At 41.3% G+C, this 26,560-nt stretch overlaps 2 protein-coding genes across 3 annotated transcripts in view; both read right to left on the bottom strand.

The window, feature by feature from the left end:
* Positions 1 to 8,204: 8,204 nt before the first annotated feature.
* On the bottom strand, positions 8,205 to 18,679 carry mybphb (myosin binding protein Hb). Of its 2 annotated transcripts, XR_014595402.1 has the most exons (12): positions 18,345 to 18,679; positions 16,829 to 16,963; positions 16,027 to 16,194; positions 12,869 to 12,957; positions 12,581 to 12,776; positions 12,355 to 12,494; positions 12,101 to 12,260; positions 11,516 to 11,652; positions 10,264 to 10,450; positions 10,071 to 10,124; positions 9,279 to 9,310; positions 8,205 to 9,187 (listed from the first exon to the last, which is right to left on the bottom strand). XR_014595402.1 is itself a non-coding variant. In XM_083972090.1 (10 exons), exons 1-10 carry the CDS (start codon positions 18,628 to 18,630, stop codon positions 10,093 to 10,095), a joined length of 1,530 nt encoding a protein of 509 aa, XP_083828216.1. In that variant the 5' UTR covers positions 18,631 to 18,679; the 3' UTR covers positions 10,070 to 10,092. The 2 variants fall into 2 exon arrangements, 1 of the variants encoding a protein (XP_083828216.1); XM_083972090.1 differs by lacking the exons at positions 8,205 to 9,187; positions 9,279 to 9,310 and having other exon boundaries at positions 10,070 to 10,124.
* Positions 18,680 to 19,229: 550 nt separating this feature from the next.
* nav1b (neuron navigator 1b) overlaps positions 19,230 to 26,560 on the bottom strand; it is a 96,903-nt gene continuing 89,572 nt past the window's right edge. The window contains exons 26-33 of the mRNA XM_083971362.1: positions 26,228 to 26,396; positions 24,723 to 24,958; positions 24,448 to 24,602; positions 24,259 to 24,330; positions 23,332 to 23,528; positions 23,067 to 23,185; positions 22,734 to 22,931; positions 19,230 to 22,607 (exon numbers count right to left, since the gene is read on the bottom strand). Of these exons, the coding sequence (XP_083827488.1) occupies positions 22,524 to 22,607; positions 22,734 to 22,931; positions 23,067 to 23,185; positions 23,332 to 23,528; positions 24,259 to 24,330; positions 24,448 to 24,602; positions 24,723 to 24,958; positions 26,228 to 26,396 (1,230 nt within the window). The 3' untranslated portion in view covers positions 19,230 to 22,523. The remainder of the gene's footprint in view (positions 22,608 to 22,733; positions 22,932 to 23,066; positions 23,186 to 23,331; positions 23,529 to 24,258; positions 24,331 to 24,447; positions 24,603 to 24,722; positions 24,959 to 26,227; positions 26,397 to 26,560) is intronic.

Here is a 26,560-nt window from a genome sequence, read left to right as displayed (position 1 = left end):
GGCCCATCTCAAACCAACATGGCCGATCTGACCACAACCTGCAGCACAGTAAAGCATCTGAATTCTTTTGTAAATACAAGATTTCAGTTTGTCGTAGTTTTTATTTCCCAGGTAAAGTTCAGATTCATGGGGAAAAGTAACAGTTTTATCAACTGACAATTCAAGTGTTCAGTAATTGAAGGGGTCTGAATAATTTCTGATGCCACTGTAAATTTAGTGATGCATTGAGAAAATGCCATTGTTAACATGTTCACAGTTCCTCAGCAGGAAATACTCGCTTGGTTCAACAGTTTAAAAATGTAGGAAAAAACAAATGCACAATATTAGGGAAAAAAAAGTGCTTTTCCATGTCAGTAGGCATTGTTTGCAGAAACATTGATTTTAGATAGTCAGTGTTTCATTGTTTGCTAATTAGCATAGCATTAGCACAAAGGCTGATGAGAAATTGTATTGTGAGAGTTTGGGGGATCTGCAAGTTATTACACCTTGTCCTGAGGGGGGCATTAATGTCTGCGCCAGAGTCCACAGCAAACCATCAAATCGTTGCGCATAAATTTCACTAAAGACAATATGAACCTTGTGTGACACTACAGGAAAAGTCAGGTCCGTGATGATACAGTACATCGTGTGAATGATGAATGAATTTTGATATTTTTACTGGATGAGTGCCAACTTTGATCTGCTGGTAATACAGTACTATAGGAGGAGGAATCAGGGATTCATCCTCTGAGCACAATGAACGCCTCTACCAAAATTCATGTAAATCCTTCAACAGTAATTTTTCGTAGGATAGTTTGGACCAAGGTTAAGTCCAACAGACTGGTCAACTGACAACAAACCTACAGGCACACTAATGTCGTAGCAAAAAAAAAAAAAGCCATGTGCTTGCATATGTCTGTCAAGAAAGCCAGAAAACTGTTTCATAAGGGGACACCCAGTAATATAATCTTATCTGTGATATGTAATTCTGTTTTAATCACCAGACTCCAAGCACAGGCTGCAAAACTGTATGACTAATCCTCTCAGTGTGCAGCTAAATGCATATTCAGCAGGAAAGCGGCTGCAAAATGTTTTTAGTCATTGTGTCTGACAGTTCACCTGACTTCTGCATCCTTTCTTGTCATTTTTACTGTCCTGTTATTCTGCTACACACTCTGCTTTTGTCTGACCTCTTTTAATGAGTCACATCAGCAACTACAGTAAATCATGCCTGTCTTAACAAACCATCAATTTAACTGTAGAGTGAGCCTGAGCCCCCTCTCTAATTATATTGATATGGTCAGTGTGCTGTACTATTTGCTATGTGAGGTTATGCTACTTTTCCTAACTGTAAATTTTCTAATGCAGCGCAGAATGCACCAAAGCAAGTACACACATTATAGGACACAAGCTGTGTGTGTCAGCGGGAGTATGTGTGTGTGGCACATTGCAGCTAACACAGCCCTTGATTCACCTCTGCTGATGCCAAGAGGAAGTCCTCATTTGGCACACACACAGATACACACACGCACACACACACATAGAGTATCCCAGTCATGTACTCATAACACCCCCAGGGACTAAAGAAACCACTGCATCACCTGATCTGATCAAACCACTGCATCACAATCAGCCCAGGAACACAAAGCACCAACACATGTCAATCATCCAAATCTATGATTCAAAATAAAATACTTCTCTATCAATAGGAAACATCCATGGGCGATGCCTGTGGGGACAAATAAGGATAATGTGCCACTTGAACAACAAGAGAAGGCAAAGAGGTTGAAGCTGTGGTCTGTTTTACAGTGTAATCAGCATCCATCAGAGGCCGTAATGCGCAAAATTTCAGTGCACATCAGTCACAGCTCTGGTCAACTATGTTACATCACAGTGACTGAGGGATGTATTTGTCTACTAAACACTGCAGAAACACACCAGTTAACTGCTGATGATTCGACACGGATTCATCTGAGCGCTGCAGACTCTTACTCTTGTACGTGGGCCCTACACTCTTGCTGGCTCAGCACATTTGACTTTGCGTGCACTCCCCCAGAGCTTTTACTGTGTGACAGTGAGCCAACTCTCATTATCCATTTAGAGACTGACTCTCGGTGAAAAAAAAATGGTAAAGAAATGCAAGTGAGGTGTAAGATAACATTTTAATCTGGTATTTGCTGACGTAAAACAACTTTAATTTCTTCCATTTCTTTGTTTAGGAAAATTGTCACTGCTGTGTAGCAGAAATCTAAAACCTCACTTTTAATTGTCTACATATCCAGATTATAATCAACTATTGAAAGTGTTTTAGTTGTTTTTCTGTGGTGCTAGAAATGCCCATCTCAAGTTCTGCCTTCACTCACTCACAAACACATACACACACACAGACACACGTTTGTTTTATTATGTAACATTATACTGCAGCACTACATGATGCTACGCATCAGGCATGAGGACTGCAAAAGTTCCACTCTGGCAGATTTGCTGTTATTGTAAGACTCTGCATTAAAATGAGAGGCGACTGGCAAAACGCTAACACTGTCTGCTCTAATTACCCCTGAGCCATTTATTCTCTCTTTCTCTCTCTGCAGAGCTTTTTTTTCCACATTCAGGCAGGATGTGTGTAATGAGGCTAGGTGCCTCTGTGACAACCTTGCACGCAGTAAAGCCTCAGTAACTGATGATGCTGTTCTGAACAGAATAGAGAAGAAAAATGCAGCTTACCTTGAAGAGAGATGTGCTGCGTCCTAAACAAGGAGTGGAAGCAGAGAACAGGGTCAGATATATTCTTGACAGGGAGAAAAAAAAATCTTAACAATCTGCACTTTGGTGCATCCCACTCTCAGAAGACATTGCAAGAAAAAAAATCCCCAGTGCTGACAAGTCCCAGTTTCACCTGGGGGGTGGGGGGGCTGTGTGTTTCTGTCCAAGAAGTCCCCTGACACTAACAATTAAGACTGTTCTGGGCTCAAGGTGCAGCTGAGGTGCACTCAGATCAGGCGGAGATGAGGAAATACACTCACAGAGATTAACATTGTTCTAACACACTGAAATCAGCACAAGCAGCAGAGCCGGTGCAGTTCCACTGCTGTATTTCCCGGCACTGTTCTCTCATTGGCTGAGGAGCAACTCAATAAAAACCCTCCTTGTCATCAATTGGGTAGGGGAGGGGAGTGAGATTTTCTGTGGCGCACTAACAACCATGCTCCTCCTCTTTTCTTTCTTGCTCTATCACCCCCCCCCCCACACACACCCCCCTGCCCCCCACCCCCCCGCCCCAGTACAGGCAGACAGGGAGTGCTGAGCTTTGAGAAATAGACGCAGGAGCAAGAGGGAGAGAGGGAAGAAGTGTAAAAGCATGAGGAATCGATGATTGGCTAAAAGAGAGGTGAAGATGGTAACCAGCAATCTGCAGTGGCTCTAACAGCACTTGATTTTGGGTCCTGTGCCTCCCTGCTGCAGGAACTCTGCAGGAACCTGTGTGCAGTGAGGTGTGAGGACCAGGGAGGATAGAGGGAGGGGGAGGAGGAAGGGAGGAGGAGGCAAGAAGGCGAGAAGGGTGGATGAGTGAGGGGGGGTGTTACCGGTCTGCTTGGGCTGGTTTTGCTGCAGTATGGAGGCAGGCAGAACACAGATGGGAAGTTGTGTTTTTTCCCCCCTCAGCCTCAGCAGCGGTAGATGTGAGGCTCCAGCAGACTCGGCAGCTGCAACATGAAAAGGCAACTAGTTCCTCCCGTCCTTGTTTATAGGCTGTTAACATGTAACTGGTGAATAATTTAAAAGAGCAGAGGGCGGGATGAGCTGCAGGAGGGACACAGATCACTGCTGTTGCCTCGTCAAGGAGACCTAGATCACAGAGTCGCCTAATTAAACAAAAAGTGTAAAAGTCAGGCAGGAGTCACGTTCGCATGTTGTGATCGGACGTCCAAACCATTTCATGTAAGCGTGAGACTACCCACAGACAAACTAGTCGCACAACAATTTGATGTTTGAGACGTTCCAAGGCGGTGTTGAGGATTGTTTACATCAGATGATGATGATAGAGAAGAACGTGTTCAGATTCAAAAGTTAAACATACACGTGAGAGTATTCGGTGGATTCTACTGTCGTTTTTAATAATCCTCAATCCACAAGACAATTCAGTGCCTCAGTTTTAATTGAATTGACTTAATGAAGTCTCATCTGCCATCTGAAATCAATGGACTACCTGACTGTGCGTGGTGGACAGCTGGAGAGAGCTGCATCACGCTGCCACTGCAGCGCTCTCCAGGGAAATCCATGCAACACACGCTGGTTTGTGAGAATCACAGTTTAATTCAGCCACTGTGAAGCTGCATGTAGTGTACTAAAGCAAAGCATGAATGATTTTTCTATATTTCCTCAGTCAAGATGTGTGGCTAAATATATCTCACAGTATATAATCTAAAACACTCTTTATAGCAGCACACAACTGGTAAACAAACATGAGAACCTACATGTATATAGATAAGTCTGTACAGTCTCACCACCTCATGCCACCTTAACTGCCCCAGTCTGGGGCTAATGAAAAAGTGTGTTCCGACAGTCTATCCAACTGATTTAGCAGTGCAACATTTGTTAATGAAAAGCAGTGACAGGACAGTGGTTCAAGTGCCAGTTTTACCATTACGTTTATTAAATCTTCTGGGAACAATGCCAAAACCTCTGCAGCAAAGAGCAGCCGGGCTCCCTTCAAGGAGGACGCACCATTTCATTGCCTTTGGCGTTACCCTTGACATAGCAGCAACCAGCCAGTGCTCAGTGCATTACCAACGATTAAAGCAACACCACCAGATGAGTCAGAGATGCTGCATCACTAAAGCGCCCTGCCTTTTTATGAACTTTCCATATTGCTCTGCTTATTTGCCTCCGTTCCCCCTCAAGGGAGGAGTCACAGAGAGAAAAGTTTTTGAAAGGATCCAATTATTCAGCCAGAGGATATTTTGTGATTGCCTTGTGCTGGACTTCAGAGCAATAAATCATAACAGATGAAACAGAGGCGCAGAGGTAATTCAGCATGGGGATTAGAAGTGGAAAATGTGCCTGAAGCGGGTGTGGAGGTCTGGTCTCATAAAGGTGAATTAGGGAGTCTAATGAGCCTCAAGCATAAAATGAAGAATGGAACCGTGTAAAAAGACAAAACTACAACAATAGTAGAGGCTGGGGATGGTTGTAATATTTATGTCTGTAGTCCCAGATTTATATTATGTCAGTATGTTTAAAATTGAATGAAATCTACGTGGGCTAATAGCATTACACGATGTAGGTTTTATCTCCGCAACACAAGCAAAAACTGTACACAAGAACTGGTTAATTGTAACACACACAGGAGTGAAATGTAACATTATGAGATAAGGATTATGACAAGAAAACGATACTGTAGCTTTTGATTCAAATTTTAATGGCCTTTTTAACACATGATGTGCATGTCAGCCAAGTAGCCCATGTTACAGTAGTTAGGCTACTATCAGCCATAGCCTATAATTAATTTAAACATAATGATAAAGCTGAACAAATTCTCACCAGCCTCAACATTTAGGGTGCAGCGTGAACTAGTTTAATTTACAGTAGGCTACTGACTAAAACATTAGCATGGCCTAGTGTCATGAAAACTAACTTATCTGAACAAACTATAAACACCCCAATTTTTTTTTAGTTTAACCATTGGTGCTCTTATAAAAATGAATTAGGCTAAGTAAAAGAAAAAACACAACATGAACTAACAGCTGGTCATAACATTAGCACTATAACAAGCATGAAATCTGTCAACATAGTAAAAATAAATAAACCTAACATTGGAGAGTTCAACTACAAAGCACGCTGTAACAAATAAAGTTAGTTAAAAAACAAACAAAAGTAGGCTACTTCTCACCTCAAAATGAGTTTTCCGCTGCAGAAAAACAACACTGCTTGGAGCCAAGTGATGCTGCATGTTAGTAACTGGTCAAGTAGCAATGTGTAAGCAAATGTGTGCAGGTGGTGTTTATCTTAGGCTACCTTGTAGCCTATCTTGGATTAGCATGTTCTCTACTAACACACACAGCTGAGCCAAATTGAATCATAATTAGTTGTCAGGTGTCTCCTCATAAGACACGTTTTAAAACTGACATTTTCACTCTAGCCCATAAAATTCAGGACCAGTCCATATGATGATTTCACTGACAGGAGAAATTGAGATCAGTTGGTAGAAACGCCAGGTGTTCACTAATAGCCTATAACGTGGCCCGCCCCCCAAAAATGTAATGGCAATGGATTTAGTAAATCAGGTAGCCTACTAGCATAGACTGTATCTGACGATCTAGACGCGCCCTAGCGGCAGCAAAAATATTTGCTCCATTTAAGTCTGGCTTGTCAGGCTAGTAGCCTAGCCTACAGTATAGGTGTTATTTTCATTGTGGCTCCAGGTTCATCACTTCTACACTGTTACACTGGCAATTTTAATCTATTACATAGTTATTGAGAACATATTTAGCTGCTGGTGCAGTCAGATTTGACATGTTGGCTCAGATGTAGCTCTGATATTGGACAGTCACAACCATCTACCCACCATGAATAATTAATCCAAATACACAGTCAGAGAACTCCTACCGAAACACTTAGTCACCAGACTGACTACAGCAGGGTAGGCTGCTACACAAATGATTTCACAAATTACTGTAGGATGTAATCGTATGGGGTACATTTCTTATTTCATATCTGCACTTACATTATTCAGCAGTGATTTTTAAATTGGTTCTCATCAGAGGTTTGACACCTCTTCAGTGCAAGACCTAAATTAGACAGGAAGTCTCTTGCTCCATGACCCTATTGCAGCATGTCAGCATCCAGGGACCAACCAGAAGTAGGCCTGAGACCCATTATGGCTCCTAGCCCACGGGTTAAAGCTGCACTATGCAAATTGTGCAAGTGGCTCAAAAAGGCATGGAGAGCTAAAGTGTGTCTAGGTAAAAGATTCAAATGTGTATCAAATGGACATTAAATGATTGTCTTTCCAAAACTCTCAAGTGTTAATCCTCTTTTCAAAACTTCAAATTATTAACATGTGACATGACTGTTTCCAACCTATTTTCAGAACCTGCAAATGTAATTGCTTCATTGTAACACAAGAGGTCGCCACACTCAAAGAGACAGATGTTTTTTTTTTTAACTGAAACCCCAATGCTTGATCACTTAATGGAGATTACACTTTTAACACTTTGTGTTTCTGCATGGCAATACTGAATGTGTATTCTTCTCTTGTACAAGATTTGTCACGATAGTCTGGGTAATACTACTCCCTAGACAAGGGTGTTTTTAATTATTTTAAATGGAAATAGTGACATTATTCCACTTAGCCTACTGAATTCCTTTCAATTTTACTTGATTTCGGATTTAGGTTTCTAATGTAATTTAAAAGCAAATTTTGCCAGCTGAACCACTTCCTAAAATAACCTCAGAGAGACGGAGCACCAAAGCTAAATTTGTCAGCCTCTGCGTGAACCCATGTGTCTCTGAAACCTGGATATCTCTGGCATCCTGCCCCATATCACTATGCCACTAACTCCAAGACCAAATAGCTACAAGATCAGTATTATAGACTGGTATTATTATTATGGAGGTATTGGCATACTGTGATGTACTCCTGGGTCCCTACGAGCCAAATGAATAGTGCTGCTGTCTCTGGACTCTCACTGGTCTGGTGCCAAAATGCCTTCATACATTCAGCAGCTGACTGAAAGTAATTAAATCACTCTGCAGACAGAAGCTTTGAAGTCTAATAGGCCTTTCGGAAAATGCTGTTCAAGCAGTGTTTTAGCAGTTACTTCTTTAACATTATTATTAGGGGTAACCCTATATTCTGAAATGATCTTTATAATGTAGCTACACATTGCCAGGGAAATAGGAACATCCATTAAAGAAAGCCAAATATTCATGTATCTCTCACTTATTTAGAAAAGATATACAGTATGTGTGGTATTGCCTGCTTACCTTCAGACACATTTACACATCTTTGCATGTTCAACTGGTCTGCTCTGTTTGACCAAAACACTTTCTATAATTTTCATAACAGTTAATTGGAAATAATTACTTGGATATGTACAATCTGACACTTATATTTGACCTAAAGAGAGTCTTCTCAGAAATGAATAGGGGAAATAATCATAGGTTATTAAAAATTATAAACCTGTAAAATTCATCAGCTCAATAAAATGTACATTATCTGGGCATCGTTTTTAATCATATTTAATGTATACATGTACAATTGTAAAACAGACAAAACAATCTCATCCTTAATTTGACTTCCTATTGTCTCGTCTACTGCAACTCCCTATGTACCTGTCTCAGTCAGAAATCAACACACCACCTAAAGTTACTTCAAACTGCTGCATCTCGGCTTCTAACTCAGTCCATTGAAATCTTCTCTCATCACCTCTGCTTTAGCTTTCCTGCACTGCTTGCCCAATAAATTTACTTTACTAGGATACATTTTAAATTTCACTGAATAACTTATAAACCCAGGCTTGTGCTTGCCCCTCCCTGTATTTCTGAGCTTCCCCCCCCCAATGAGCCAGGATCCAGTCTGGTGAGCTTCGGGCTGTTCCAAGTTTCCACAGTGAAAAACAATTCTTGCACTATGGAACAACCAGACAGCGGAGATCAGACTTGCGGAGTCAGCTCCTGATTTAATTCCATTTCTTAATTCATTTGTATATGTGATGTTAATTCAAATCTTACTTTGACCTGTTTGTTTTACATGGCTGTTGTGTTGAAGACTGCTGTACAAAAGTCTTGCTATGCTGAAGATTTAAATCGACAGAAGACACTGTATTGAAAAAAACAAAACCAGAAATTAAATTATTTATTGGTATAAACAGGTTGATGTTACATGTAGATCTCCTATGAGGAACAGTAAATTCATTGATCCAGTGATTTTCTTGGCATACACCTAGTTCAACTGACAAGATTATAAACTAGGGAGGTATAGTGTTTGAATGTGAGATAATTTAGTTTCTGTAAACAGTATCGTTGGGGAAAAAGCTGATTGTGGACATGGATATGGACTTAATGTTATGTAATGTAGTGAAAAGGCATAAAGCGACAACAAATGTTCATTATAGCATTACACTAGGCAAGAGGTCACAGGCAACTTGTGTAGTGTGGTCACCAGCCATATATACTGTACATGTTCTTCCAGGAATCGAGCACCTTCCTGTTGAGACAAGAAAATACTTAATAAAACTTTTAACTCTTTAACTATCATTGCAGAAGACTGTTTTAGATTGGCTAAAAGTGTCACGCACCTTTCGCAGCAAAGGCCTCATTCCCTCTGCTCCTAATTTGGGATTGCAACAGATGAAGAAATAACAGGGACAGGTGTTGAGAGAAAGAGTCAGAGGTGAAGTTGCAGAAATGACAGAAATTCAAAATCACATGAGAGAACAAAAAACTGTCAAAACAAAATAAATAAAAAACAAGCAAGTAATTATTGTTTCTGTGTTTGAAAATGAATTGTTTTCACTTAATTTAATACAAAACTGCAACATTACATGGATTAAAACTGTTGTTGAATCATTTTGGAAACAAAATGCTGTATCTCAGCAGGCTAAAGGAGGCGGTGGCTGCTGCTGCTGCTGCTATTGCTCCTGCTGAGTCATGGAAATGTGATTAAGTCTCCCAACCAAGTACATGAGGGGCCATAACAGATTTAATTTATGGGTGCTACCTCTTGGACTCTTTCAGTGGCAGAGGCCACCTTTTCCAAGTTTAGTGCCATCCATGTATGGAAAGTAACCCAGGGAGGAGCCATATGTCACCTCAGGACTCATATAGACCTAACTATCCAGCACATCCCGTTTAATTGTTCAACTTTTCTGAAATTCATTTCACAAATATTTGTGATGGCAAAGTACACTGACAGTTAACATATAAGAAGACAACTAGAATGCTACTCAACTATGTTTCATAAGGTTTGACTGAGGTTAACAAATTAGATTTTTATTGGTTTTAGACTTTCATCGTGTGTATAAAAATCAAGTATTGAGAGAGTGTAGTGACATGGACAATATTCAAATATGATCCTCATTGTTACTGACCTGTAGTTGTGAGAATGTTGACCTATTTCTTCTCTGCTTCTGCAACTGCTGGCTCTGTTTATCAGAGAGAGGTTGTTATTGTCAGAGGGTGAACATGCAATTATTGGTGGAGCAAATGCCACAACTCTAACACAATGTTTACACCTATAAATAGACGAAAAGATCTTGATATAGATTCAAGATCTTGACTTACGTTTGACCTCCAGTTTGCAGCTGACGGTTACTTCTCCGTGATCGTTCTTGGCTCTGCAGGAGTATACACCTCCGTCAAAGTTACCGGGCTTACGGATCTCCAGAGAGCAAATACCCTGGACGCAGATCTGCCTGAACTTGGGGTCGTCTCCAATAATCATCTGGTTCTTCATCCAAATAACCTTTGGCTGTAGAACAACATTTTTTTTTTTACATTACATTATAATTAAGAGAACAGTAGGTACATTAAAACGTCACATAAACAAGCAAGCGCAAGTGTTGTTTCTATTTATGTTTGTGCTACTTGACAAGAAAAGCTCTGCTGATTGAAGTGGACACACACCATGCACCCGTTTTGGGAGTTTTAATGGTGCTGACATGGTGAGGACCTTCAGGGGCCCCACAGGAGAATGTTACATATTTGACCCTGCTTCCCCGTTGACCTGTAACCCTCCTCCCCCTCCTCCTCCACCTCTTCTCATCAAGACCATTTTCACTACTGATCTGGTGGCTAACAGGCGGGATTATGATCTCACAGAGGAGGTGGGAGGCTCAGACAGCAGCCTTACTGGGGCAGGTGAAGATCCTCAGCATTACTGTCAGCTCAGAGCAAAAACACCAGCTAAATGTATGTTAAAAACTCTTAATACAACTTCTCACCACCTTATGATGACAAGTAACCTGCTGACAAGTGGTCAAGGCAAAGGTTTGGCCTGTTGGCACCACTGGTGTTACACTGGTGTTAATCAAGCAAACACCAAGTGCTCACAAGTTTTAATCAAACTTTGATAAATGTCAGCAGCATGTCAAAGGTCAGCGGCCTAATAAACTTCATCCGTAACAATCATTTCTCAAATCTATACCTCTACCAGATGTTGGTTTCCATTCATTTCACAAAATGCACGCACATAAGTTTGGGCAGCATGTAGAATAAATGACTCAAATATTTACAATTTAAAGGTGATATTTTTGTGGTATCAGCAAATTTTGTTTTCTCAGCCTTGGTGCTGCGTTGGAGGGGACAGCCAGCGACATCCTATGAGTAGCAAATTAAGTTTACCTGAGCTAGTACACAAGGTTTTCATAAAGTTAGAACAATCTGAGGTCGCAGAGTTAGTGGTTACTGGGTTAAAACAACATGTAAACAGCAGCAGAAGAAGTTAACATTTTGTTGGAACTGTTGGATACACTGGAAAAAATGGCATGATCATTCACTGGACAGGTATGACAGCAGGTAAATGTTGTTACCATACCTTGGGGAATCCCCTGACGGAGCAGAGCAGCTTGGTGCTGTATCCAACAGTGGTGGACCTGTCACTCAGGGAGGTGGTGAACTTAGGAGCCTCGGTGAAGTCGTGCTCTTTGTACTCAGTAGGCTTGTACTCAATACCTGCACAATGGAAGAGAATTAACTACACAACTGATACTACACAGTCTAACTGATATAATGTAAATCAATAGGTTACAACAAAATGCATGAGGGATGTCCTGAAAACGTTACCAATCAATCTTAATGTCAGTTGTTTTGTTGTATTGTAGGGTTGCATCTTCGTTGATAGACCTACTGTATATGGGTGGTCATAAAAAACACACTGACAAAGTCAGCAAAGCTCAAAGGTCCACTTACAAGCCTTAACAGCTTCAACCATATCTCATGGTCCTCAGATAGCTTCTACTTTATATGATTTAGTAAAACTGACTGTTCCTAAAGCTCAAGACTTAAACTCCCCATTCTCCGATTTCAATCTGTAGATTTTAGGGAAAAGGAAGTAGAAGTAAAATAAGGACAGATGGGACAGGGCAGAGTCCTATAATGGGATTTTCATGAATGAGTTTACCTGTCTTCAGGATCTGGGCCTCCTCCTTGGAAACAGCGGCGCTCTCGCTAATTCCACACTTGTTCTCAGAAAACACTCTGAACTTGTAGGTGTTGCCCATGATGAGGTCAGAGATGGTGGCATTCAGCCTATGGTAATGCTCCACCACAGTGAACCAGTCCTGCAAATGCACACACAGCAAAGACATGATACGTCAAGAAAGTCCTGAGGATTTGTATTTGTCGTACAGTCCAATACAATCCAGTTCGACTCACTCCAGTCTTTTTGTCGGCCTTCTGCACTGTGTAACCTGTGATTTCTGTGTTTCCGTTGTCCTTGGGTGCGGTCCACTCCAGAGCAACATTGAAGCCCCAGGTGTCGACGACCTTCACGCTGGCAGGAGGTCCTGGCAGCTCTGTAAACAAACAGTCACCGACGATGGCATCATACGCTCCAGGTTTTTCAAGTCATCTCATGCACAACATAAATAAGTTTGCTCACCGACAATCTGAAGGGTGATCGGAGCCTTGTCCTCAAAGTCCTCCACTTTCACACACATCTCATACACTCCAGAGTCATCTCTCTCAGAGGTACGGATGAACAGGATGCTGTCCCTCTCAGTGCTGCGGATGTTCACCCTCTTTTTGTCCAGGGGCTCTCCGTTCTTTGTCCATGTGACCACAGGTTTGGGTTTACCCTTGAGAGAAGAGGGTGGAGGATTTGTCAGACTGCTTTGTGTAGATGTATTCACCATTCACACATGGGGAGTTGCAGTTGTGTTCAGCTTACTGTGAAGGGGATGGTCAGGTTGATCTTAGCTCCAACGTAAGCGACGTATCTCTGCTTGAGAATACGAGGCAGGCGGACCTTGGGACGGTCTGGAGAGAAAGTCACAGACTGAATTAATCAGTGATAGTTATACTTAAACCAGCATTTTATCTGCTGCTTCCACAGTTTGCCAGTGACGAACAAGGTAGCCTAAACAGGATTTTTGAGATATGTTCAAAGACCTTTGGAAAGAAACTAAAATAAAGTTTGGTGACCAAAAAATCTTGATACAAATTAATGAGCACGCCAGGCTGATTTAAGCCAGTCACAGTCACTTCACTGGTGCTTTAACAGGTTAACCATCAAAACATCGAAGTACCACTCTCTACCATCTTCTACATCTCCATTGCAACAACAAATAGGACAATAGGTCTTTCTATAGATTATAATCAAGATAAAAATTTAAATTAAAAAAAGAAAGAAGAGAAAAATTATATGAAATACTGGAAGACAGGAATCTATGGAAATCAGGATAAATATATACAAACATAGCCTATGAACAGTATACTGTATGAAGGCAGATATATGCTGAGAACTTCAGCCATTGTTGAATTTACAAGACGGTATACTACATTGCCTGTGTAACACAAATTGCTCAGGGTAGATTGGAGGATACTGTGTGTTACTATTTGGAAGTGACAGGCCCAGGGCTAGCGGGCTAGCATGCTAACTTCAGTGGAAGAAAATAGTTGCTTTCTAACACTGTAGACAGCTGCTGGCGACTGAAATTGAAATTTGATGCTGAACTAACAACATTTCTTCTAGACTGGATAGTAAACAGCTGTTTATATATATTCAATGCCTTCATAACTGCTATTTTAACATTTGAGTAGTTTTTTTATTCATGAAAACCTGTCACACAAATTTTAATTGTGTTTAATATGCGATTTTACTTTTTGTTTCTCTCTGAATAACATCAAAACTGGCCATAACCTGTGATAATCTAATAATTATGAAAATTCATAATGTATTTACTTTAATTTGTGAGTTAAAAGCCTGCAAATACTGTATGTTATTATCATGGATATTAACAGCTACAGTATTAGAATATGACAAGCTCACAAGGTCTTGGTGGCTCAGTCAGCAAATGTATATTTTTATGTACTTTCTATCTTAAATCATATCACAGACCTTCTATTAGCTTGTAAGAGGTTAAAAATAGCTCTGTATATCATAAAAACTAAATCATAGGGACATTTAGCCACCGAGACGTTTGAAATGACATTTAAGCCTGACGAGTATCTCACCCAGGCTCATTTGTAAAAGTGATTTGGTGAGAAGCACCACCTGCTGAGCCCAGCACAGCAACATTTGTCAGGTCTCTAAATAAAGCACACATCCTGTAGTATATCTGCTCTCCTCGTGACGCACGGGTCGCAGTTTCAGTTACTCCCAGGCACATCAGAATGCATTAAAATCATGGACACGTTCGGAAAGACGGACATGACTTCCCTGCTATTTAACAGCAGGGCTCTGTAAACAAAAACCGGGACATAAATTAAGGAAAATTAAACGTGATGAATTAAAAGTGCGTCTGGATATTGGAATAAACACAATGCAGGTCGAGTGTCTTATCACTTCATGTGGGCAGGATTAGGCTGAGTGAATGTTGTACCTGTAAAGTCTTTGGCATGTTTCAAAATAAACAGTGAATCTCTGGAAGTGTCATGAGATTTAGGCGTCACCTGAGACGCTGGATCCATCCCCAGCACCCCAACACCCGGCACCCACCCCTCTCTACTCCCAGACTGGTTGCGCTTGGAATTTGCCCTCCACCCCCCTCCACTCCCCACGGCCCCCACCTGCTTGTCACCATCGATCTTGCGCAAAGGACCCCGACACCCAACCCCCCCCCCCCACCCACCCCTCCTAGCATGAATTCTGGCAGGGATCACAATGCAATGCCAAAGCCTCCACTGAAAAATCCCATGTTAATAGCAGGGGACATCCCAGCTATTTTTCCAAAGCTTTGTGGTCATTTTGTGTCGGAAACATTTCACAACCTCCTTCTATATATGGACTGCCGGCTATGGTGAACACAGGAGCTGGAACATCGAAATGATTATTGAAATATTGCTAGTCCAGTCCAGCAGGGATCAAGTTCCCTGTCCGACTCTCCATTACGCATAACGATGATTTGTGAGTGAGCCAAAGTAACACAGCTCCTCCTTTTAAAGTCCTCGGGGTCCGATCATTATTTTACCACAAATCGCTCCAGATATAATGTGTGTGATTAACGCTGTAAGCTGCACGGCATCAGTAAAACCATCTACTTAACAAGTGTGTAATTATCGCACTCTGCTCCGGTGCATCCGTGTTTCGTCTCAAAGTGGAAACAAGTGAGAAGAGCATAGTTTTATACCATTAACACTGCAGGTATGTGCCAACAGGACATGGACAGCTGAGAAGAAAACATTGCTGAGCTGTTTCCCTTTGACTCCTGCACTTTACAACCCCCCCCTTCCCTTATTAAATGGCTGTGTAAAGCTTAAGCCAGACCTGTGTCAAATGGTGTGTCCCATATTTGTTTTAGCATATTTTGCAGAATGGATTAATCATGAGAGATTTTTTTTCAATGCTTGTAGCAACCTACTTTTACATGCAGCAATTTGTCCTGTTTGGATTTGACTTTAACTTTGGTCATGTGAGAGTTGAGTACAGACCCGTATTGTGCATGATGCCCACATTTTAGTTAAAGCTAAATGTCAAACAATTAATGAAGATAATGGTCAAATTCACTTTACAACCGCATGTGTCCCTTATTATGTTTTAGTGAACATTTCTGTGCAGTATTAGTGGCTTTAAACTATGTATTTTAATGCCTCATATAGAAAAAAGGCTTTGATATAAAGGTGTTTTCTGTACACCTCAAGTCAGGGAGTTCTGTATTTGTGCTTATTTTGCATTTTAAATTTTCTGCATTCGATGGCTCTTCTTCTTTTTTTAAATCACTGACTCATGCACGTATCTACACGTCACACATCTACATGATGCATCAGCTCTTGTCCGTCATTTGGCTGCTGTTTTATTGTGATTAAGTGGTAAATTAGAAGAGTAAATGGTTCCCATCTGTGCACACTGTTCTGTTGTGAAGTAATACTGCATGTATACAGTCTTACCTGCAACCTCCTTCACCAGAACGGCCTCGGGGAGGGCGACGGGGGGGCTGCGGCCACCGGCGTTCACGGCCACCACACGGATCTTCAGACGGTCGCCTGTGGTCTGGTTCTTGATGACGTAGCGGCAGGACTTCTGCAGATCCTCGTTGACCGCTTTCCAGTCATCAGCTGAATGGGAGAAATGAGACACAATGAAGACAGGCTGTTAGAATTCATCACAATGTCGTTTGTCGCTTTGTTAGAGGATAAATAACTTATTTAATTGTGCAGGATGTGCAAACTGCAGAGAGGAGTGTGATTTGTAGGAGCTTGCTTTGCAGCTTTTTAATGAGTACGTAATTGGTATAAATTTCTGTTCAGCGTGTAAACAGCGTGCCCTGGCTGCTAAATCAAGCCAGCATTGAACTGCAGCTGATATTAGCCCTGGGGCTGTGGGTCTAAAAGCAGGACCTCCACAGTGAAACCACAGCAGCTCCTGAAATGCCTCTTTCCTTGTAGGGAGAAGTTAGGTAGCTCATGATATAACTCTGCCAGTGACACTTCAGGGACAGCTGCAACTGATATGGCTGACCCACATTAAAACATCAATTTAACATGTTATATGAGTATATTTAAAATTCAACCTGCAGCAACCTGTCATTTTGTTTGATGATACTTAATTAAAAACACCTAAAATAGGCTTTTCAAATAAAAGCTTGAAAAGGAATTCCAAAGGTCAGCTGGCATTGAGTGTATTAATAATCTGACCCCATCCATGCAGCCAGCATGTGGTGCACCTGGTCCGGGGCAGAGCAGGACTTACTTCCATCCTTGCACACTTCAATGGTGTATCCATCCAGACCGGAATGTCCAATGGTCTCTGGCTGGCTCCAGATGATGGTAACTGAAGTGTCATTCTTGTCTTCCACGAACAGCTCTACAGGAGCACTTGTGGGCTCTGCAGATGGTGTGACAACATGAAATTACTCAGATGACATTGTGCAGGTGGTACAAATGCACCAAAATCATCAGAAGACAGTTGGCATTGTGTGCAGCTCTTTAACCTTAACACTGTAAAAAACAGAGGTGAAATAATGAAACGATGACCACATCACACCGAGATGATGTTGAGGGGAATACAAGGTTACCTTTGGGTGGAGGTGGTGGAGGTGTGGGTGCTTTAGGCTCTTCTGGCTCAGGTGCCTCTGCAGCTTCAGCTGATGTTAAATAAGCATTTGTATGGTTATTGGCAGCAGGTAATGAGCAGAGCGATGCAGCAGCATTGAATATAATCTAAATGTGCAATTCACAGCTCCCTGTCTCCCTGACTGGGAGGTCAGATCATTTACAATGATCACAAAGAGGCTTTTTATTCAATTTGTTTCCAATGACAGAACATAAGGCTTCACAGTTATGAAAGAGAGGGAAGAGAACAGGAACTCGTTCTGTTTCTGCAGGCAGCAGCAGCAGCAGCAGCAGCAGCGGCTTCCTCTGTAGCTGCAGCTATTACTACATATTGAGCATTAATATTTAGTGCATTAAGCAGATGAGACGTGTCCTAACGGATGATAATGTGCGTGTTGTGACTGCAGATGGTGTTCAAAGGAGGCAGTTAGTGTTTTTTTAAGTTTCAGGGTTACATTTTTAATAAGACTTTACTATAAGATCCCACAGGTCCTTTTTACCATCAGCAGGAGCCCTGATGGATTTCTATCAGTGTTAATCTATCAGAATTAAAAACATTAAAAGGAGCAGAAATTAGTGAATGAGGTGGAAAAAACAACAGCAGCTGATGTAGATGTTGTAAGTTAGATAGAAAGATGGCTGAATTATGTTAAATATCAAACTGCCTGTGATGGAACAGATAAGACACAGGACATCAGTGTTTAACCAATTAGGTTTTCTCTATAAGTGGGGTTGTTAATGTTTAGCATGGAGCTTTCACTAAGGTGTAATAGAGGATATTAGTATTATCAGCAGTTAACATCAAGCCAGAGCGACTGTAAAGCGCGTCACTGTCTCAGTGACTTTTTTTTTTTTTTTTTTTTTTTTAGAAATGTGGTGATGAACAGATGAAGAAGAGTCCAGGCGCAGGGAGTGAGCAGCGGGTAAAGCTGCAGCCGCAACTCTCCTGGACTTCTACCTTTTCTTACCCACACAACCTTCACAATAACGCACGCAGGTAACAGTTCCCGCGTCCTTACCATGACCTGAACCACCTAGGTCTACTTAGGGTTCTGGGGAAAGCTTGAACAACGTATCCAAGGAGAAAATAAAAGGCGGAGTGTGCGCATGTTATGACCGATGGCAACTCAAGGCTCACGGGCCGCTGCGCCTACCATCTGGGGGTGGAGGGGTGGGGGCTTTGGGCTCCTCAGCTGGTGGGGCAGCAGCGGCATCCTCGGCAGGTGCAGCTTCGCCCTCAGCGGGGGCTGGGGCACCCTCGGCACCCTCGGCCGGAGCGGCCTCTGCGGGGGCGGCCTCGGCTGGGGCAGCCTCAGCAGGAGCAGGCTCTGGGACCGGCTCTGGGACCGGCTCGGGAGCGGGCTCCGGAGCCTTCTTCTCCTCCTTCTTGGCTGGTTCTTTGCCAGCCGCCTTCTTGATTGGGGCAGGCTTGGACGGCATGATGGAGGTTGCAGCTAATTCCCAACGTGGTTAAGTCCTTAACACTGTATCCAATGCCATCATTCCTGCGGGGGAGGAAGGCTTTTATAGAGCAGGACAGGTTCGAGCACCGCCCCCAGTAAATTACATGTAACAGATACTGGGCACCATGTATGACTCAGAGCACCATATCCATGTGTCTCTCATAAACACACATTGTACATCATTACCTATTTTCTTGCATTAAGAGTGGTCTAATCAAATTGAAATATACTAGAATGAAAATGTAAATATATGATGCAGTAGCCTAGTAAATTAATGGCTGTGTTTTCAATCGGTCATTAATTCATGTTGATGATACTCAAACATCACTAGGCTTTAACACATTTATGGTCATTTTATAGTTAAAACATTACCTTGGGCTAATACAATGATTATTTTATTTTCATTGAGGTGTTTGAGTGCTATCAGTTTGGGAAAACCAATACAAAATTGATGTGACTCATAATTATTTAAAGCATATGCACTACTAGAAGAGTGTTGCAGTTCCTATTAATAGTGTGGGCGCTGTCAAATTGACACACAAGAAGCAGCAGAATAAATATAACATGTATTTTATTGATTCCAACAAACAGTGATAGGTGGATGAAAGCTTTCAGAAGCATGCCTTATCCATGTACTGGACCCAGCTCTGTTGAAATATACCTTTCCCTCAATCATTTTTTCCCCTCTTCAATGATTGTTGCCGCATCCAGAATGCTGACCTTATTTACAATCTTTACAATGATGTCCTGTACAAAATAGAGAAATTAAGTTTTACAAAGGATTCTTTAGAAAAAAAAGAAATATCAAATATCTGAGTATTAAAAAGGAAAACATCATCTAGAATGATTTTCCTAAACAATACGTCAATGTTAACATTTTTTCCTCATCACACAGCAAGTTTACATGCATTTACAACACTTAGAAACCCTTAACATTTGCACATCAGTGACATTAGATATCGCATAACATTTTTATTTATTTTTTTAAAATCTTAGTTTAGTCCACAACAAGCTTTGCAAAAATATGACTATTCAGCAACCTGTATTGGCCTAAGATATCCCAATTTATCTGGTTTCATTCTACCTAAAATCAACTATGCAAACAGTGAAGAGCTTGAATCTTTCCAACTATTTCATAATTCATAATTTGATTCAGAATTATTTATTTGTTTATCGTCATTTGACCATTTACAAATCGCTTTTCTTGCCATTCATAAGGACAAAACACATGCAACAGTTTCCAAACAGCTGAATTTCATGAACTACATCTATGAACCCTGTCTCCAATGCAACGCCAACCAGATCCTCCTCTCTTTAAGGCTCAGTATCACCTGCTCAGGTAAGCTTCCACTTTTAATCCTGTGGTGCAGTTGGGTCCGAATCAAGAACTCAAAGACAGACCAGATGAAAACACACTGCGTTTGCTTGTGAAGTTCAGACATTCGCTGATCGCCAACACCAGTAGAAGTTGCTGCATAGTCCTGATACACTAGTAAGCAAACACAAATCACAGCTACAGTACTACAGAGCAACAGGCACAACAACCAGTGAATGAGATGAGAAGCTCGAGCTGATGGCTTTTAGTTAACCTGCAGAAACAGATCAGGGTGGGGTCGGTAATACTGCTTCATACCTAAAATATTTACAATAACGGAAACAATTCACAAACAGCATATAGCCAGGGTGAGACTCACCAGCCATTTGTTATTTTTTTCCTCTGTTATGTATTTAATTCTTTTTTTTTTTTTAGTTTGCAGGCGGCCAATCACAGCTACAGATTAGCTTTTTGTTTAGTTATCAGCCTTATGCAAACAGTGCAATAATGAAGCAATGAGCAGCTCAGACACCATTCAAAATGTTTAACTTTCGCTTTAAGCTGTCATAGAAGTGGTCTGACATTCATTTACAGGGTTTACGTACATGGACTGTTTAGTCTGAGCACCTAAACAATGACACAGTGTGGGATGAACAGATTAATTATTTTGACACCACTTGCACAACCATAGGCTTTATCCGTCTTGTGCTCCATTAGGGCTTCTTTACTAAAAATCTACACAAAGTACCTTACACTGTCTTCCAATCTCCCACTTTTCATAATTTGGTTTCTTTGTAGTGTACCCAAAATGTTCTCAAATATGAATACGGTACGACATCAACATGGGCGTATACACCACACAATGTCTCACAGGACTCCACTGCCTCGTACTACGTAATGTCTTCAACACTTGGTCAACAACACACGTCGTTAAAAAAAATTCCAGAAATCAACCGCCACATCAGTTTCACATTTCTTTAGCGTCCGACTGATCTATGACACATACATCTTTGCTAACCTACCCCGAACTTCTACATAGTCTTTATTCAACACTACAACAGTTGCCAAAAAGTACTATATGCGCCTAAATGATGATGTCAACTGATTTTTAATTCAGCTTGTGAAGTGCATGAACTGTTGCAAATGAAATGGGCATAGGTAGCTTCACAGTCACTCTGCTCAGCCATTGTTGAAAGTGTTTTGCGGTGGAGCTTTGTGATAAGGCTTCCTTTAAAAGCACCTACTAGATGACTGATACTGTTACATGGTTGTTCTATAAGTGTTTTCTATATGTTCATCGTTAAAAACTTAAACCCTTTAACTTGACAGTCAATATGCATGATTAAAGTATAGTATTTGGTTCAGTATATTAGATATTTGCACCAACTAATATAGATAAAATAACTGTGATGTAGCCTGATTCTATGTACATAATATATACAGTGACTACTCTAAACATATGGGGAAAGATTTGAAACAAACTCTAGATAAACTGTATAGACAAAGAAGATCTGAATTGGATTCAAATAGCATCATCTCAATCTGTCTGTCAGAGGGTGTTTGTTTTGTTATATTATCCCTGTGTATTCAGTATCTAATACCTGATATATATGAATATATTTATATAGCAACATTGGTGACACCGCTTCTTTTTCATTAAGCAGTTAACAAACTAAATTAAAGGCTTGGAAATAAATGGTACCTCAGATGGATGAACTCACATCCGTAATAAATATGTTTTGTTGTAGGCAAAAAGAGTATGACAGCAAGTTTAATTAAACTATAACAGTAAAATAAAATACAATATTTGTTTGATCACTGTTCTGGGAAATGAAGATGATTTTTTTTAACTAAATGATTTATAAAACTGAAGAAATGGCTGATTTCTGGCTGTCGATGAAAGCACCAGTATTCTCCGCTGAAGTTGAGGTGGCTTTGACGTCTTTGTTCTTAAGGCATTTCCTCTGTTGCACCTTATCGTGGTTGTAAAGTTCGGGATTGCATATGTATAAGATTTGGCCTTTGAAGACTTATACAGTCGATATGTACCAGAACTTTGCAATAAACAGTAACAACTACCATGCTGTCATACTCTTTTCCAAAATGAGTCACTGGTAAATGAGAATAGCTCCTGCTGACAAGTACATGAAGCACTTCAGCACAATACAGGATGTACTACATGTGCTGTTGCAGGAATCACCTGAAGTCTAAGTGTTGAGAGGATGAGCTCCATAGATCTATTAGCACCGACCTAAGAGCACTGAGGGCTGACGGGGGGTTTGGGTAAAAGGATCTGAACTCAAATGAATGTCATCCAGTCAAATGTATAGCAAAGTAACAGAGAGTAGCTCAGCATCCAATACTTGTGAACAGTTTTTGAAAATACTGTGTGTATTAGAATGATCTGTAATGACCCAGTTACACTTTTAACCTACGGTGGGAATCACTCTACAACCTTTTCTAACGGTTCATGTGTTCCTGAATGTGCACTGTCTCAGTGCACTGGACAAAACATAAACATTGAAGTGTGAAGTGTTTAAGTGTAAGTTTTGTGTTCATAGTTTAGGCAGGCTAGGGTCTTCTTTGTCTGGGGATTCAATGTAATTGGCAGCCTCTTGAAGTTTCAAAAGCATTGCCATCTACAACAAAGAAGAGAAGAATTGAGAAATTTAGCACTCTTGAAGGAGCCAGTTTGAAGTAAATAACAAAGCTTATATTTCTGACAACACTCATAAGAGTAATGATGAAATGTATACAATGTTTACCAGTGGGTCAGATTCCATGGAGCTGGGTGGAGTCTCCTTGTGAGGCCTCTCCTCAAAGGGCTGACCAGGGCTGCTGGAGCTGATGCTGGGGGGTGGAAGGTGGAACAGCTTTGCCTGGTCCTGCTGGGCAGACGGCCAAGGCAGAGTGCCCCTCACCCACTCGACTGGGTCCTCCCATACCGCCTTCTGGCCGTGAACCTTAAGTGTCACAACATACCACGACAGTAAAATTAGAGCGTATCATCTCCCGTGAAAGGGAAACCAGCAGCACCTCCACAGGAGGAATCTACTGCGAGGTGGAGAATGTTTTGCAGATTTTCTGTCATTTCTCACCTTGATGCCATCCTTGGCGCCCTCTTGCAGGTATGGAATGATAGAGTGGTTCCAAAGATCAATAAACCATGATCGAAACTCGTCTACTGTGACTGGACATGACAGGAAGAAGCATGGGCCTAAGAACACAAGGGAGGAGCACAAAAGTACCGTGAGGGCACACAGAGAAAAACACTGTTCAAACAAATTAAGCTGTCATAGCTCCCCACAAGACAAACAAGCTTTCTTCAGCCCTAAGTCTTTTCCTGTCCTGAATGTTTCATACCAATGAGGAAGTCTGATGTGCTGTGCTTTTCCAGGAAGGCGTGGAGGTGATACCAGAGTTTGGGCACCCAGTCTAACACCTTGATCAGGTCTTCATTTGTCAGGTTTCTCTCGTCCTCGGACTCCATCAGCTTCCTGTGCAAATATCGTACTAGGAAGCCATTGGCTGGTTCCACGTTGTTGGAGAAGGTCACCATCCTAAAGCAACCACAGGTACATACAAATATTTTACATTACAACACAAAGAAGTGGGCTCGTCCATGATACCTAGCCTACAACTTTTTAAAATCTTAGTTATTGCTGTAAGGGGGGGCTGGTTGGCAGCTGGATTCAAATCTATAACTGGTACCTCTCATATGATCAATTCAGAAACATTTATTCAAATATGTTTACAATAAGATTTAAATCATGTTGTAATTCAAATAGCTATATCCTCTTCCCTCATTCATGTGACAGTATTATCCATCCAAATATTGCAAATGCAATCTGTCATATTCTGTTAAATTAAACAAATCATTACTTTAATCATTTCAAATAAAATCTTTCTGTAGCATGACATGAAAGACCTCTCTTTTCTCTTAAGTGTACAGATAAAAGTTCAGTCTCAGAATATCAGGTTTTATATAGTTACATCATGAATATTATTGTTAGCTGATTCATAGACATAATGAAGTAAAGTCATTAATGCTTCTCGTAGCACTGATCAAAATCAAAGTGTATTGAATCAGGCACTATCACATTAGCTTCCACTTTATCGTTGACCTGTTTACACACACACACACACACACATTGTATTGACTGGTTTATTCTACCCTGAGCCTCAAATCTAATGTCAATGTAACGGGGAAGAAGTGATCCAAAGACCACAACACATCAAGTTAAAGAAAATACAAGATAGAAGAAAATACTCCAAGTTTCTTCAACAAACCTGAAGCTAAGATGCAGGCCATTGTTTGCAATCATCTTCATTGGCTGATTGCTTGTTCCAATAATGTAAGGGCTAAACGGAAGGGATATGACACACATTAAACACCGACATTACTATTTTATAAACAATCAAATAAATGTAATAAAACATCAATATTTATATAAACTTTGTTCCATATGTGAAGATTACCATTTGTGATATTTGCATGTGAGAGCACCATTGACAAGTTCACTAATGGAACCAGGTTCATGAATATCATCCAGAATGACCACCAGCGGTATTTCTGATGTGCTGGTTTCTCGATCGATCTGATTGGCCAGGTTGGAAAGATAAAGCTGCAGGTCCTGAGCAGAGACAGAGAGAGAGAGAGAGAGAGAGAGAGAGGGGGAGAGGATGACGAAAGGAGAACTGACAACATGAACCAAATATACCACTATCGTTCAAATCCATCAAGTTTCTGTCACCTTGCATGACTGGCGGTGCATGTTGAAAGTGGCCACAATGCCGTCAGTGACCTCACGGGCGCTGCGGTCCACCAGGTACTCGGCCAGCCGGGAAGCGAGGTAGCTCTTACCCGTTCCGCTTGGTCCGGACAGGATGAGACGGCGGTGTTTGAGTAGCAGACTGATGTAGTGTTGCATCATGGGTTTGGGAATGAGGGTTTCAAATACCAGGCTGTCCACACATTTCTCCTTCAAACCTAGACATAGTGAGGGGAAAAGTGAGAATCAATAAACAGGTAAGTTGATGATTAGCTGCAAATTACCCAGGACATATTTGAATTGGCGATGAAGTGCGAATTGATAACTTGATATGCAAGTGCTTATTAAGAATTATGTTAATATCTACACCAGGAAGAATATAGATTACAAACAGGACGGTCTGGGACACAAAGATGTTGTGAGAATGGATTTATGGGAAGTGAATCCCATGTCCTTCATTAGCAACATGGAGCCCAAGCATTTTGGTCTGAAAATAACTTTGCTTCAAGTGTAGCCAGTCTGTGCGCTAGCTTGCAGAAGTGTTATGTTCCGCCTTAACATCTATGGGGCCCATGTGTCTGAGGCTGGACGACCAGCTGGGCCTGGCTGCACTGAGATCAGGTTACCTAGAGCTCTGTCTGGACTGCCGCTGCTTTCCCAGCTCCCCTAGCACGCCGCTCCGTACATTCCTGCATGCGAAGGCGCAGCGGGGTCGACAACCAAACCTGAATCTCAACTCTCCTCGCTGATCGCAGATCTGTTTGATCGCCATTGATCGGCTCAACATATGTGCTTCTCATAAACCAAAACACAGCTGTTTAAAAAATATTGTACATTAAACAAATATTTATATATACCTCAGACGTACAGTGACTATGTTAAGACTGAATGCATAATACAGTTAAACCAAATTAACCTATCTAAAGTAGTTAAGAGACATCTATTTCTATAACACAATTAATACTCTTGAATTAATGAGTTCATCAGCTGCCTCAGGGTCATTTGAGGACAGCTCACAGCTCAGTGTAACTGAACACACACTGGACATGAAGAAGAGTTATAAAGGGGGAAAAAGTCTTTCTGTATGTCTGGCATATGGACGGACGAGGACCAAAACTAGTCACCCTGATAAGCAGACAGACATGAGGATTTGCACTCAGTCAACAATCTTCAAAATAAGCACTGCACGACACCACTGATGCAAACGTTCTGACTGACAAAAGCAACCACAATGATGATGAAGCTTTTTATCAGAGGATTTGTGACTTGATAATTAAAGAGCCGATACCGAAAATGTAAATTGAACTGACTTCTCCCAGCTCTGTTGCAGACTGACAACAAACACTTGAGTACTTGCCTAAATAGGGTTTCTCAGATTCTTACTGAGTATCAAAAGTAACCAATATAATCAGATTAGGTTCAATACAGCAAGCTCATAAAATGGATTTTCTCTTGAAGTAGAGCTTCAGTCGCTTGTCTTCACCAACCTTTCAGAGACACAGTGATGCTGCTGGGGCCTCGGGACATGCAGCGAGAGGGCTGGGTCTCAGGAGCCTCTCCCCCCAGCACTCTCTTTATGTGGCCCATACTGTAACTGTAAATGGAGTCAGTAGACAAACCCAGACTGGAGGTGGGATCCACTTTGGCTATGTACACCTGGAAGGAAAAGAATTTGTGATTGAGGACAGGGATAATTTACAAGAATGAATGCTTACGCACAAAACGACACAAATAGATGTTACATCTCAGGGGTGTTTTTATTTGGTGTGATAACACTATGAATAAACCAATGATTCCTCTTTAGAAAGACCTGAGCAGCC

Source organism: Trachurus trachurus (assembly GCF_905171665.1).
Source record: "Trachurus trachurus genome assembly, chromosome: 5".
Classification (NCBI taxonomy): domain Eukaryota; kingdom Metazoa; phylum Chordata; class Actinopteri; order Carangiformes; family Carangidae; genus Trachurus; species Trachurus trachurus.
The sequence above is the reverse complement of the archived record's forward strand: the minus strand, read 5'-3'. Positions and strand labels throughout refer to the sequence as shown.